The 16,493-nt window shown below is 33.5% G+C and overlaps 1 protein-coding gene across 2 annotated transcripts in view; it reads left to right on the top strand.

The window, feature by feature from the left end:
• Window positions 1-6,018: 6,018 nt before the first annotated feature.
• Window positions 6,019-16,493, top strand: part of LOC106468017 (ribosome production factor 2 homolog) — a 60,893-nt gene continuing 50,418 nt past the window's right edge. The window contains exon 1 of one of the 2 annotated variants that reach the window (XM_013928412.2): window positions 6,019-6,161. In XM_013928412.2, coding sequence (XP_013783866.1) covers window positions 6,139-6,161 — 23 coding nt within the window. In that variant the 5' untranslated portion in view covers window positions 6,019-6,138. Of the gene's footprint in view, window positions 6,166-16,493 lie in introns of both variants that reach the window. The other variant, XM_022396310.1, reaches the window with a different exon arrangement.

The raw sequence follows: 16,493 nt of genomic DNA, 5'->3' as shown, positions 1-16,493 counted from the left end.
TTCTGTACATTTAATTACGTTATTGTTAATTGTTATTGGTTTATTGTATATGGTTATTGTTCGGGACAAACAATATTAAGGAGGGGCAGTGTTGCGTCAGCGAGGTCACGTGACTAGTGTCACGCCCCCTGCTTTCTGCAAATATCTTGTACCTTCGTGAAGTGTCGGGAGATTACTAGATATAGGGTAGTCTGGTATATATAAGAGGGTGACAACGTGACGGGGACAGTGTGTGTGTGTAGATAATGAGTAATTGATCTGCAATGAGAAAGTATTGTTGAAGTTAACGTTCGTTATAGCGTTTGTTTTAGCGCGACTGTTGAAAATAAGTGTATCGGTAAAGTTATATTCAGAAAGAATAAACCAGTTTTATTAAGTAAGGACTTGTGTCGCTAAAGTTTCGTCGGAACGAAACTTTCGGAAAGTTAATTAACAAACGGAGACGTAACATACCACTTGGGAGTAAGTAAGAAAAACTTACCTCCTGAGGTTGGCATTCCATCCCCCATTGTAGTAGTAAAGCACTAATTAGTAGCACAGTAGACAAAGTATACTAGTATAAAATCCCAACCAAGTTTTCTAAACTAACTAATATAACTCCCACCCACCACTCGTTAAGAAAATTTAAACAAATGAAATAACCACACCTACAGAATGCTTATAAAGAACAAAAAGACACTTGGGAAATTAGAAGAAAATAAGAAGAGCATGGAAACAAAGGATTTGTTCTCAACGTTAAGAATCAATGAACATGAGGTTAAATTAATGAATAAACTAGATGATTTATATTATGCTAAAAGAATGTTTCAATTTTAACATTGAGAGATTCTAAATGTTTTTGTGTATGTTTCATGGAAGAAGCAATAGTAACAAAGATATTCACAATATGGCAAAAGAAAGAGAGAAAACACAGTTTTACGCGGTGTTTCTCGTTAGCATAGTGCAGAAATATCTTGACTGGATAAAGTCAAAATATTAATGAGTGAGTGAAATTGTCATTAGTACATGAAATTCACAAATAATGGCTTAGATATCAAAACCTTATATATGATAGATAGGACCATTTTTAATCATGCAGATTGAAATATCTTTAATAAGCAAACTATTTACTCTGAATATTTATACATTACAAAATGTAGCTTTGGAGCATGAAAATACTGACTTTAAGAGTAATAGGGGAGATGGAAGCACCACCCACGAGGTGGAACCTTGTAATCTATGCCATAACTGTTATACAATTCATAAATGGACATAAAACCCTATGGAAAGGCAATAAGAGTGTTGGCAAAGGCTAATGATCAAAGGTGAGATTAGAAGGGCCTAACTCAAGTCAGCTAAACTGTGTAGGACCAAAGCAGTTACAACCTCAATTCCTTCCTATTGGAACTGTGCTCTGCCTATGAAGCCAAGTCAGAGAGATGAGGTGCATGTTTCCATTCTATAACAGGAGCAACAAAGGACAACATGGACACGGGTAAATGGTCAAATGCAAACCCGAGGGAACTAAGGAATGGGAAATCCTCGAGTTTCTTGGGCACACGTTCTATAGGCGATGGTGGACTTGAGCACACAATAAGCCTGTAGGTGTGTTGTTTGACTAGTTTCTCGTTCAAATTTATAATCAAATGTTATGATTCTCCCCATAAACTTACACACTAGACTGGATCTTTGACCAATTAAAACTTGGTCAACCTTTCCATTCAAATCTGGACTTTCAGTATTTTATGGTCAAGTTTTAGCCACAGTCAATCTCTCTTTAGTCTATTAGCCAGTGGTTTCCTGTCTTGCATAATATTGAGAAGCATGCATTCCCTGTTTGATTACAGAAATGGGCCCTTAGCATTCTTCCAGCTACAAAGACATTGAGCTCCAACATGTTGTACAGAACTTCTTCCTGAGTAAGGAGACCAATTAAGTTGCTGAAACTGAAGCGTTCAGGCCTTGCCAAGCTTACACAGTGCCTGAACCCGTAAGTCCATGAATGAAGATGTAGTATTAGTCAATGCATCTGATATAGTAGAAGTCACAGGTTGGTCCTGTAGTCTCTAGGGTTGCACTACCACATATGAGGGCCAATGATCCAATCTATTGATACTGCCAAAGAAGGGCACTAAGCTTGAGGAATGATGAGTCCTAGAGACCTGTCTCGCTGTAGGATGTACCATTATCATCAGAATATGGCATCAGATGTTCTCACATCTACGAATAGACCACTTCATCCTGAAGCTGAAGAATGATTTTCCAGTACAAGTTGCATATTGAGAGGTGATGAAAACAGAGGTGGGGCAGGCTCCAGGATTATTCCACACCAAAATATGCAAAAGATAATATAATATTAAAGGGCAACAAAGGGACCTTTTGGTCCATCTAGGCTGTCCCATTCATTAAGTTAAACTATACACTAAAAATGAAAGCCAGCCTTTATCATTCAAATACTTACTACATTTTCCCTTAAACTTGTTAAAATTAACTGTATCTATCATATCTGAAGGCAATCCATCCACCCTGTTATAAAAATAAAGCTTTCTTAGCTGAAGATGACTTCAAATTTGCCAAAATTTATATTTGTGTCCCCTCGTCTTATCATTATCAACATTAAATACGAAAACATATGATGCATCAACACTTTGAATTCTCTTAACAATCTGAAACACTTCAATCAGACCCCCTCTAACTCTTCTTTTGTCAAGATAAAATAAGTTTAGAGATCTTAAACTATCATCGTATGGCAACTTTTCCAACCCAGTTTCCTAATATCCTTCCTCTGAACCCTTTCCAACAATTCAGTATGCTTTCTAAGTTAAGGAGTCCAAGATTGAATGTGGCACTCCAAATGTGGCCTAACCAATGACCTATATAATAAGATTATAACCTCTTAAAACTTGTATTCAATATTTTGTAGATGCAACTTAAAATCCTTTTTGTCCTGCCACAAACAACAGCATATTTTACTCGTAGTTAGAATTGTGATAGCCCACATGAATTACATTGAATGTATTATAATTGAAAATTATCTGCCATTTATTCCCCTAAACTGCCAAATATTCTAAATCCTTTTGTAAAGCATTAGCATTTCTCTCACAGCCAGCAACATCCAAACTTTAATGTCATCAGCAAATTTAAATAAGCTATTGATCATTCCTTCATATATTTCACTAATGTAGATCAAAAGGAACAAAAGTCCTAATAATGAGTCCTGAGGTACCCCACTCATGACATTAATCCAGTTTAAGTAAGCACCATTTATAACAACCTCTGCTTTCTTCCACCTAGCAAGTTTTCTATCCAATGAGCCAACCTGTACCCTACACCTGCACAAATAAGTTTTGTAACAAACCTATTTATGCGGCACCTTGTCAAATACACCACATGCACAACCATACCCTAATCTACATAAGCAATAACCTCTTCAAAAAATGTCAAAAGATTAGTAAGGCAGGATTTTCCCCTAGTGAAATCATGACGACTATCCAAGAAAATTTTAAACTTTGGTAAATGACTTTGCAAAGCATATTTTATCAGACCTTCAAAAATTTTTCCTATCACTCATATAAAACTATCAGTAATATGCCTATAGTAATCGAGGCAATTTATATCACCTTACTTGAAGTAACATTAGCCAACTTCCAATCTTTTGACACCTACTCATTACTAAAGAAATTAGAAAAAAATAGTAGCTCACATTTCCAATCCTTAAGCTCTTTAAAAACCCTTGGTTAAATATGATTTGGTCCAGGAGCTTTATTGTTCTTTATATCTCCCATTCTTTTTTTCTTTACAAGCTCAGAAATACTGTGAATGTCCAGTTTAATCTTGTTTCCATCTAGAAACTGTTGAGGATATTACTTAAATTCTTATTAGTAAAAACTGAAGAAAAAATAAACCAACCATCCATAATAATCAGGTATTGTCTTTTCTCTATCATCACTCAAAACATCCACCCTCATTTTAACATTTTGCTTATCTTTAATACATTTGAAAAAAACCCTTGCTATTACTTTTTACATTTTCAGCCAACCTTTTTACGAATGTTTTATGATTTCTTAGTTTTCCACTTGACCAACTCTTTTGATCTTCTATAATTATTCAAATCTCCAATTATTGCATTCAATTTTAAATTCTTATATTTATAATCTTTTCATTTAGTTTACCACTTATACCCTTTGTGACCAAGCTGGTTTTTTAGTTACAACCACCTTTTTTTGTTTATAAGGAACATGCCTATCTTTAATATCTAGAAGTTTATTTTTAAATATTGTTACGACAGCGGAAGTCACGTGACACTGGTAACACGTCATGAGATTCTCGAAGAATCTTGACTTTTCCTGGCAACTCTAGTCTGTTCTAGGCGTCCTCTTTTTTAGTAAATAAGCCCGGCAAATAAAGCGGAGATGTAATTGCAGATAGATAGAAAGATTGAAGATAGAGATAATCGAGTCAAGCCATAAGTGAAGTGTGTAAATCACTGTGATTTATAGCGTGTGTTCATAAAAGTAGTCAAGTTTAAAGTGACTGTGGAAATTATGTGTATTGCAAAGTTGTATCGAGAAAGAATAAACTAGTTTTAATTGAGAAAGGACCTGTATCGCTGAAGTTTCTCGGAAAGAATTTATTCCGGAAATTAACAAACGACCAGATACGCAACAATATTTTCCACACTTGATCAGTATCTCCAACTAATTCAGTTGCCCAATGCATAGAAGATAGTTCTTACCTCATCTCTTCAAAATTTGCTTTTTTGAAATTTAAAATCAAAGTTCCCTCATTCTTTATCTCCATATGTAGCAAAACACCATATCTCATTAAACAATGATTACTTGTGCACAACTGTTCACCAATCTCCACCCTCTCAGCCATTTCTATATTGAAATTTAACAATAAATCAAAAATATCATTGTTCCTGATCAAATCTTTAACCAATTGTTGGAGAAAAACATCTTGAATAATTTCTGAAAAACGGTCTTCCTCATGATTTGACTCTAAAGTTTCGTTTTCCAATCTATATACCTAAATTAAAATTTCCCATAATCAGAACCTCATTAACAGTTGAATTCATCATTTCATCACTTTAATCTGGTGGTCTGTAACAAATTTCAACTAAAAACCTTCTTCCCTTACAACCAATAACAGAAACCCAAATAGATTTAACTTCAATGCTATTAGATTTAATATCTTCAACTTAAACAGAAGTTTCTGTTATTAAAATTGCCTACATTTAGCTCAGTTTCAGTTATCTACTGTTCTAAAACCATCCATTTTATTTCTTATATTTGTAGCATTACAGCAATAAAAGTTTAACCTCATTACGTTCTTCCCACGCTATACTTCTCTATACATTTTATATTTTCTTCATTATTCTGGCCCTCTTCCCTATCTAATGCTAGTTGAAAGTTGCCCATACAGAGTTACATTCAAAATTTAATTAAACTACTTTATTATGAATATGTATGATTAAACTTTGCAGCAAAAGAATGTTAATAAATCAAAATTTCATATCATATAAGTTTTAATTTCTTAATTTTATAAAGAAGTGTTTAAATAAATCCTCAAACTCTCCTATTATGGGAATCGTTACATTTTTTCTCTAGGCCTCCCCCTTTTCTAATTTATTTTCCACCCTCTCTCTCTCTTTAATATATTTATAATAGTTTTAGTTTAGAGGATGGAACAGCCGAGATGGACCAATAGGTCCCATGTTGTCCCAAAACATCATGTTAAGTATGGAACTTAACGTAAATTAATTATTACAATAAAGATATTGCTATGGCATTGTTTAATTTTTATTATTTTAGTCTTCTTTGTTTAAATGTATTACGCTATTTTATTTCTAAAATTTTGTAATTGAAGTTTCTCTAAACATTGCACAGAATATAACCAGACCATTTTCTCAATATCGTTGTATATGGATGAAATTCTATTATTTCGTATATATTTACTCTTAGCATTTTTCCTTTTCATTCGGTTCAGCTAATACGATTTGCCCTCGTATTTGAATATAAATCCAACTTCTGATAGGTGTCGTTGTTAGTGTTGCTAGATTAATAAACTAATAGTAATATCTTACCAAAACTTAACTGGATTGAAGTTATTTAAATTCATAATTTGAAAAGTTTTCATTTAGAATTTGATTTTTTCACCATGGGAGTTTTACATAGAGTAAAGTAAGTGTTATATATACATTGTATTTATAATTTTGTATTACATCTTAAGAGTTTAAATTTTAACTTAAGGCTTAAGCCTCGTTTATACCACAACATGATTATGGTGCATGATCATTGTGTAACACCCAGCAGTAGTAGCATTGTACAATTATATGAAGATGCCAAGTTCCTGTGCCAAAGTCAAAACTGAAATTCATACTCGGAGCTAATCAGTGATACTATATTTACATTTATGTGTATAATAAAATTGATATATGTTGGTATAGACTATAGGTGTATGGAAGCCTCAACTTATTACTTATTTGGATTATAAATGAATTATACATGTTATAGAAATTACTGTTAAATCCCGTTATCTGGTCTGACAAGAACAGTCCGATATTTGGCAGTGGGTGGTGTTGTCTGGCTGCCTCCCTTCGACTAGTTCTAGTCTATCATTTCAAAATTAGGAATGGCTAGTGCAGATAACTCGCATAGCTATGTGTAAATGAGCCTTTCATACTTGTGATGTTGTGACATCAATTTTCTTTATTTTCGGTATAACATTAATTTGTAGTACATAATTGAAAATGTTCAGAAGAATAACCAAGTTATAAAACCAACTTTTAAATGTTTTTATGATTCCCCCCCCTCTACAAAATTACAATTTAAGATTGGTACAAATCGTATGTACAACAAGAGACCATTTTGTCCTTAAGGCTTTATTTGCACACCCACTCTTTGAAAAATATATATGTCAATTCATCCTTTACTTTTTAGGAAATTATGGATTTTTTTCTTTAAACTCTTGTAAAGTGCTAGGCATTCATACTGCTGACAGCAACTAATTCCATAATTCAGACACTGTTAGAAAAATAAAATTGTTATTAAATGGAGCTCAGCCTATCTTTTACAAATCTTAAACTTGAGTTCTCTCATTCATTTATCCTCAGAATATAGCCAGAGGAAATCAAAGGCCTCTATCTTATCAACCCATATATAATCTTTTAAATTTGAAAGAAATGATTTCTTACCCTTTTTTGAGGAGAAAATGTTAACCTATACCTGAAAGATAACTTGCATATTGATAATCATCCTAGTACCCCTCCCTGGAACTCTTTCCAAGAAGTTGATACCCTTTCTTAGGTAGAGACCAAAACTTTACACAGTATTCCAAATGAGCCTTAACTACCGACTCGTATATAGCAATAATTACTCCATTTTCACATATAATCAACCTGTCAATAAATTCACCCTAAAATGCCATTAACTATATCACTAGCAACAGAACACTGCTTGAGTGCTTTATCTACCACCAAGGCAAGTCCCTTTTCTTGAGTGAGTTCTCATCTATATTGGACATGTGATCTGATTTATAACTCAAAATCATTACCTTGCATTTGCTATAGAAATTCTGGTTATTTGCAAGTTATTTCTCCTACTAATTTATAACTCAGATTTATTACCTTGCATTTGCTATAGAAATTCTGGTTATTTGCAAGTTATTTCTCCAACTTGTCACATAATCTAAGTCATTCTTCAATATCTCAGCATCCTCAATACAGGAAATACCCAAAAGTTTAATGTAGTCAGCAAACTACTATTTATATACCTTTTAATATTATTAATGTAAATAAAGACAAGTTACAAGGGTCCAGTTTAACTGGATTCCATTAAAAACAACTTTTTGCTTTTTTCCCCCCCATACATTCACCGTACAATCCAATTAACTAGTCTTTTCTCAACTCTTATTGAATAGATGAGATTTTCTCTAGCTTTTTGAAAATCTAAGTACATTAATCCACTTCCCTTCCATCGTCCAAGTAATATTCTTGCAAAAAGATAACAGATTAGTAAAGCAAAATTTCCATTTGTTTATTTCATGTTGGCTTTCATTTGTGATAATACTTCCCAAAATGATTTTGTAAAGCTTCTTTTATCAGGCTACCTGGAAATTTTATTACTAAAATGGTAAAACTAAATGGCTTAATTTTTATGGCAACTCTTAACACCTTCTTTAAAAATTGGGGACCTGCCCACCACTTATTGATCTACCCAAAATGAAATGGAAAGATTTGCATATCTGACCTTTGATATCCTTTAACATCCTAGGGAAAACTTGGTTGGTCATGCTTTTTATCCACTTTAATCCTAGTTTTTCTACTAACACTACGGAATTAGTATCCACATGATTCAGGTCAATTCTGAATGATCAGAAAATGCTTAGCTTCAGAAATATTGCTAATATCTTCTCTTGTAAAAATAAAAAATAACAGCAAAAAATAGTTAAAAGCTCAGACATATCATAGCCTTCAACAAAAACCTTGCTGTCAACATCCTTTTAACATTTTGATTTATTTTAACATCAAAAATCTCCATGCTGTTAGTTTGAACATTATCAACCATCTGTTTTTCAAAAGCTCATTTCAATTGTATAGTTTCTTTTTTGACTGTATCCCTAGCTCTCTCATAATTGTAAATCATACAATCTATATGTCAGTTTAAAGTTATTAAATTGTTACTCTATGGTCCTCATTTTTCTCTTTATTCAAGCCAATTAATTTTGAGATCTCTATTATTCCTCTTTTTAGAAATGTTCTGTTCTTTAACTAAAAACAATTTTAATTTTCAGAATTTGACCATCATCTTTTAACTTATTATCCTAAATTGCTAGTAATAAATCTCAAAAGTTGTTGGTGTTGACTAGCTGCCTTCCCCTTAGTCTATTACTTCTAAATTAGAAACTGAAAATTTAGGAACAAAATTTTCATTATTTTTCAATACATGAAACCTAAGTGATTACTCTACCTCAGATGTTACACTACTTCAACTCTTGCAACCAAATTTTAATAAGTGGTCACCAATAAATCTAAAATGACACCCTCCTCTAACTATTTGGTAGAAAAAACATTTTGAATCATTTCAAGGATTCTTTTTTTCTTTTTTTTTCGTCACTGTTCAGCTCCATATATCCCCAATCATTGTCTAAAATTGAAGTGTAAAGGACTCATAATTATTGCATCACTGTTCTTATTAGTAGCAACCCTGATCTCATTATACAGCTTGTCATTAACCTCATCTTTCTGATCAGTTAATTGCCAATTAAAAACTTTCTATCCTTAAAACCCCCGAACATAAATCTCCGAAACTAGTCTGGCTCACAGACCCCCCCCCCCCTCCCCAATGAAAGATTAGACCATTCCGAGCTTTTACATGTTGTTAAACAAATGTTTAAACAACTCTATTCAATTATGTACCAATTGCTCAGTGTCGGCTAACAATACAAAGAATTAAATTGTGGCGAAATGCTACAAGTTCTTCACATACCTGTAGAATGATAGGTTTCTTTTTTGTGAGTGTAAAACACTTAAATACAACATTTCGATAAACTACATTTATTTTTTGCTGCCATATTTGTTCTATCCTAAATGGCAACAGTTCATCCTTGCTCACCCACTCTTTTCAAAATTCAACATTATTAAGTAACTTCTAACTTGTGTACCAAAAACAATATGTATTATCACTATTCTCCAAATTTAACCATGTTTTTATAATTCATATTATATTTTAGTCTTCCATTTCAGCTCGAGCTCTGAACTCATCTATTTTGTTTGTAATACTCCTAACATTAGAACAATAGCAACTTATCTTTTTCTTGAACCTGTTATGTTTATCTTTAAGGCTGGCAGATGTATCTATAAAACTATTACTGAATCTGTGCTCCAAGTCTCCTATTCCCAAAATACATCACTAGCTATCCTATCAGTTTGTTTTTTCCATATTTCCAAAGCTCCCTCCCCATTATGCAAGTTTAGTTTAGACTATCTTTAATGAGTGTATCTAGAGCTTCTCAAAATATCCTGCTCCTAACCTGCTTAAGGTAGCTTGTCCCTAGCATATAAGGCTGTAAAGGGCAGATTTGGACCTTCAAAGTTTCCAAACAAATTACCAAATGCAGGTTCAAACCTCTGAATACTAATTTGTATGATTTATTGATGATGTCACCATAGCTGCTAGTTTGTTTTAATGAAAACTCTTTAATTTTACAGGTAAATCATATTTATGAAATAAAACATTCACATTTAGTTTACAAATACCTTAAATAGAACAGCAATCAACCTTGTTGTTTACGTACACATATTTGATGTTACATGCAATACTTGTGTAGATACAATAAGTTTTCATTGCAAGAGTACCTTGTTGTGGTCAATTAAAAGAACTGCAGCTGACTTAAACAAAACAAATCTTCATTTAGAAGTCACTTTTTCTAGCAGGATAAGGCATGACATTTTTAACATAAAATTGTTGATTAATTAAATATTGAAATTATTTGTTTTAGTGTATATTTTGTTTCATATTTATTTTATCGTAACATTGCTCTTACATCTTGAACACTAGGCATTCAGTACATATAACTGAAGCAATTCAGCCACTAAATGTAACTCCCCTCCTGCTCTTGATTATAATGGTCTGCCCTAATCCCAATGCAAGGAAGTTGTTAAATATATCTTTGTGGTGGTATTCATGTGTGTGTTTTAGTACTATGACATTTGTTTAAGATTGAATTTTCCATGTGAGTGACATTAAATGTGCAATTACTATTCAAACATTGTTAAATGGTTTCTATTAACAAGAGAAAAAAAATCTGATATTGCTTGAATGCCACTTGACAAACCTTCAAATTTTTAGAACTATCTTAAAATTTCTGGCTAGCAAATGAATTTCCAATCATTCTTCTACTAAAATACAACTCACCTTTATCCAGAAAACTATTTCACAGGTCTAGCCAGATCACCTGATGCTGTAAGTATAGAGGTAGCACTCCTGATAAAGCCATATGCCTATTTTTATCCATAATATGTGAAGGAATTCTTTATTTTTTAAGCACCTATTGTTTACAATTTTCAAAATCAGTTACTCCTACATGTACTACAAACAGAATCTTCCTTGGTACTAGGAACTAAACTGTAAGTATACTGTATAATTTCCTGTACTTTAGTACCTGGCATGGCAAGTAAATTCTAGTCGTAGTATTTCTATGCTCCCCTCAATAAATAACTATCATTATACTTATCCACCACGCTGTGCTGAGATCCGTTTTTTCAATCATGCTAATGACTAGAGCTGCCTGATATAATCAATTACCTATGAGAAGTTATTATATTGTTTGATGAAAATTAGGGTTTCCAATTATTAACATAACGTTTTGGGACAACATGGGACCTATTGGTCCATCTCGGCTGTTCCATCCTCTAAACTAAATTAAGATAATTTTAAAAGAATCTTAAAGTCAGCCCTTATCGTTCATATACTTACCAAGCTTTTTCTTAAACTCACTTAAATTTACTGCTTCTACAACATCCGAAGGCAACCCATTCCAGGCCAACCATCCTGTTAGAAAAACGAAACTGTCTTAACTGAAGATGACTCCTACCTTGTCAAAATTTATATTTGTTTCCCTTAGTCCTACTATTCTCATTGTTAAATATGAAAAAAGATGATGCATCAACACTATCAATTCTCTTTACAATCTAAACACCTCAATCAGACCCCCCTCCCATTCTTCTTTTCTTCAAGAGAAAACAATTTGAGAGATTTCAGCCTCTCCTCATATGACAACCCCTCCATCCCAGGCACCATTCTAGTAACCCTTCTCAATTCAGTGTCCTTCCTAAGGTTTGATTGAGGTACATTAAACTTTTTATGTATTTTTTGTTCATCTGAGCAACAAATATTCACATTTTTACATCAAATAAATTTTCAAGGACTATGGTACACAAAAATCAGCATTGCACTTCCAACATAAAAAAACAGAGATAAACAAGGAGAAAAAAAAATTTTCCGAAGATAACACAAAAAAAGATTATTTTTTAGCTCCTCTAATTGACAAAGCCATCTCCAGGAAAATATATACTATAATCAGGAAATCTAAACTGCCAATTAACGTTAATGAAGGGCCAGGTCCAACCCCAAAAATTAACTTTAAAAATCTTAGTACACTACCCTACAATGTAATGAAGCCCACTGTTTTACAAAAATGTATTTGAAATCTAAAGATGGGTGTATTGTCTCCAATGTTGTTTACCAGCATACATGTAATATCTGCCATCATACATACATAAGAGAAACTGGAAGAACCCTACACACACAAGGATAGGAGAACATACTCTCTTTATAAACAACAACAGATCATTTTTTAACTAATAATACACGAGTAACAACCGACTTGAAACCATCATTCTCCATATATATCTTCACCAAAGCCACCAAGTACACTGACAGAAAATTCAAAGCTCCTCTCATTGAACAACTACAACCACAGAAGAATAGAGACAAAGGATGGTGCCTATAATTTTGACGTTTTTTTTATCCTATCTTTTTCTTATTTAAATATGTAACCTTGATAGAATTTTTATAATAGAACAGTTAATTATTTAAACAATACTTTTCATACAATAATAAGCTTATTACTGAATATGTCAAATGCATGCTGTATATTTGGTTATAATTTATTATTTAAACCTTTTTAAGTTTTGTACTGTCATTTATGGTTTGTATTTTAGAGGAATGCTCCTGAAGAAGCTGTAAAGCAGAACATTGAATGTCCAATTAAAGAAGGACAACATTTTGGTGTTATAAGGTCATTTATTTCTAGTATTAAAAGTTCTTCTGTACACCAATATTAGTGATCATTTTAGTCAGGTCTTTCCTAATATTAATGGACTTTTCATCCAAGAAGGTTACCATATTATAGACTGCTTGTGATTACTATAATTCTGATGTTTCTAATTGCCTCATATCATGCTCACTAATACATCTCAAGGTAGGGTTCCACATCTACACTCTCATCATATGTCAGGTAAATAACAGCTTCTTTTGTTTTTTTAATCAGTAGTTATATTTAGCTTTAGGCCCTTTTTTTTATATATTCACTATAAACTGAACAAAAAGTAATGCAAATGCTAAGTGCATTCAGAGCAAGACAGCGAGCACAAACATCACATTAAGCAAAGGAATGTGTACTTCCTGCAGTTCCAGCAGTGCTTTCATAAGAACAAGCATAGAGCTAGTCTGTCTATGTTTCAAACATCTTACTTAAAATTTATAATGTTCTATTACTTTTGCACTGATCAGACACATACCACCCATCTTCCAATGAAGAAAATGTGATAATTGGTACAAAATGTTTGGTCTGCCTCATATTCAGCAATCAAATTCATATTCTGTTATTTTCTCCACAATTTTACAATTGAAGATGTAGTAGCAGTGCATTCATATTTTGGTTAAGCTTAATGGCAAGAGGCTTAACATTTCTAAGGTGGAATTCTTTCCAGGAATGGAAAATGATACAAAATACTGGAGGTAGGCATAAATCATTTTTGTTTAGACAGCAGTTTGTAATAACACTGGTATTGTTGATTGAAATGTCTTCTGTAATACAAAGAATTAACTCTTTCACTATGGGCTCAGTCAATTCAGCTTAGTTTGTGACCCCAACTTGACCTTTATTGTTTTCATGTTATAACTTCTAATAGTGTGTTTTGTATATCTTCAAGTTTTCAATAAACATAAGTATTTTGTAGACAAAATATCAGAATTTTTAATGAAGTACTTTTACCAAACATTTCTTTGACTATATGGAGTCAGTGTTGACTGCTCTAAGTGCAAAGTAATTTTCATGGAAAGATAAAAAAAGAAAAAATACTTCATCTGAAAATGGCCAGATTTCATTTACATAGTCTCTAAAAACCCCTAAATAAACTTCATGGATTTTACCATTAAACATAAAATGTGATTGGTTCATCACAAAATATAAAACTGTTTTCAATACAATAACTCACCTGTCACACAGTTTAGCTATCTTTTTTGTGTGTCTGCTTCAGAGAGTTGCATGCCACTAACCTTGAAGCAACTCCCACCAAATTTCACATGTTTTGATGTGAACTGCACTGGTGCATGATGCTGTCATTATACAACAAAATATCTCAACCAATAGGAGGGCAACACAATCTCCATGCACAGTAACTCTCCCTCTCCCTGTGATAACTTCATTTCTTCTTCTTGGCATTGTGTTGAACAAATGTGTTTAAATTTCTCATCACAGTTCAGTTTGTTGAGATTTGCATTGTTAAGGATTCTTTTGATTTTTGCTCCATGTGGCTTTTGTGATTGTGACTTGTACTTTGTCCTGTATGAGGGATGTTGTTCACACTGAGGCCTTATTTTTACTAAGGCTTCTGGAAGCTCATTAATTGTTGGGAACATTGTAGCCATTTCTTAGTGTGTTGTGGTTTACCACATGCTTACTGAGCCACTTATTCCAGTCTAATTTGTGAAAATTCCTTCTCCTTGATCAGGAAAAATGTAATGGACTACCACTTTCCCTGATTCTTTGGATAGTGCCTCACCACTCAGGAAAGACCTTAACCTTCCAAATTTTTTTGAAGATTTTATTCTCAAGTATTTTCCTTTTCTGTTCTTTATTATTATTTATTGTCTTTTTACTTCATGTTTCATGATTCTTGGAGCTTACCTTGGCTTTCCTCCTTGCTTATTAAGATTTATACTATTTCTTTTCTCTAATAGCTCCACTCTTATACTTGAGTGCCTACCCCCGCCCACTCACATTTGTGACCCCTTTTTTGTTTTGGCTTGTAGAATTTTTCCTTTTCTGCCTTTTCTCTGAGGCACTACACTGTGCTTCGATGGGGTTTTCAGTATGCATTCATTTCCTGCTCTTTTCTAGCTTTAACTATTACACTTCTTCTGCTCTATCCCTCCTCACTTTGTTTCCCACTTTTTGGGACTCTTCCTGTGTAAGATGTTCTTTCACTTTTGGGGACTCTGGCTTTTCTGGAACTCCTCATTTTTTTGAAGCATGCACACGTGTGTCTCCTACAGTGGACTTTTTGAAACTGTAGGTTTCTTTCTTGTGTTTCATTGTCCTCATTTGTGATCCTTTCCTCTGGTACACACATTTTTTGGTTCTGGCTATTGATTTTCTTGTCCAAGCCTGGTTCTCACTTCTTTCCATATTGCCTATTCCCTTCTTTGTCTACTCCCTCAGGTACACACCTTGATAAGCATCAGTTTTTTTGGATCCTATGGTCGGTGCCTCTTTGACTAGCTCATCCTTGGTTTCCTCTGCTTCACTCTTCTTGTTCACACTCCCTCTTCCTCTATTCTACTTCCATTGTCTTGCTTCACCTTTACACGTCCCTTTTTCATTCTGGGATATTTTCCCTCTTTCTTCACACGTGGGTTTTGTCTGATCTGTTTCCTATCGGGCCTGTGTGGCCTTCTTTTTGTCACTTTTTTTGTTGCCATTCTACTATGTTTATCTATCTATCTATGTGGTAGGTCTTTCATCATTTGTGCATCTGTCACTCCTTTATTCCTGGACATCCTACTGTGTACCACCTTTCTGCTCTTTTTACCTGGCTGTTCATACATTGTTTCTTAGTCTCTGCCTTTGTTAGTTGTTGGGCAAACTCGTTTCTGGCATTTTACCTTTCCTGGTATCCAAGATTTTTCTTCTCTTGTACTCCCCACTCTGTTATATTCCTTCATTCTTCTCTATCCTCCTCACCCAACTACCATACCTGTCCAAGACCTTAGTGAGGATTTTCACACTCTCATGCATGCCTTATTCAAGTCTATGGCTTTTTGATTGTGTACCATCTTTCTCTCCAGACTTCCTTTCTCTTTCTTCTCACCTGTGATTACTTACATTCTATTATCTATGCTATAAATGCTTCTCACACCCTTTCCATTCCCCTTTCAGATCTTTCCATCCTCAAATTTCAAGTGCTTGGGAGGGTATCTGTACTTTCTCTCCTATCTCCCTTCCTTGTGGATCAGCTCTTGTCCTGTTAAGCTGTTCTATGTTCCAAATGATGGACCTTTCTCTCCTTCTGCACTTACTGGATGGGTCTGTTGACTCTGCTATATTTCGACTGCTATATATTCAATTAATAACAATTTGTTTTTTAAATCATTATGGTTAGTACATATCTTCAAAGCTCTGTTAACATAACTATAAAATGCAGACATTTTTTGTGACTTAGTATGACATGATTCTTGGTGTGGGGGCATAAGAACAGAAAAAGGTTTCCAGTAAACGGATGTTTCTAAATTACCTTGTACATTCCTTTTCACCAATACATCTAGAAAAGGCAAACTATTATTTTTCTCAAACATAAATTGTATGGATGTTTCAATGCTGTTCAAATAGTAAGCAAACTCTGTTAATGCCCTATTACCATATCTCCGTATCAAGAATGTGTCATCTACATACCTTATCCAAATATCAGGTTTACATTTTGCACCATTTATGGTTTTTGTTTCAAATGC

This window comes from Limulus polyphemus, unplaced genomic scaffold (genome assembly GCF_000517525.1).
Source record: "Limulus polyphemus unplaced genomic scaffold, Limulus_polyphemus-2.1.2 Scaffold2833, whole genome shotgun sequence".
In the NCBI taxonomy this organism is placed as follows: domain Eukaryota; kingdom Metazoa; phylum Arthropoda; class Merostomata; order Xiphosura; family Limulidae; genus Limulus; species Limulus polyphemus.
This window is presented reverse-complemented; position numbering and strand designations above follow the sequence as displayed.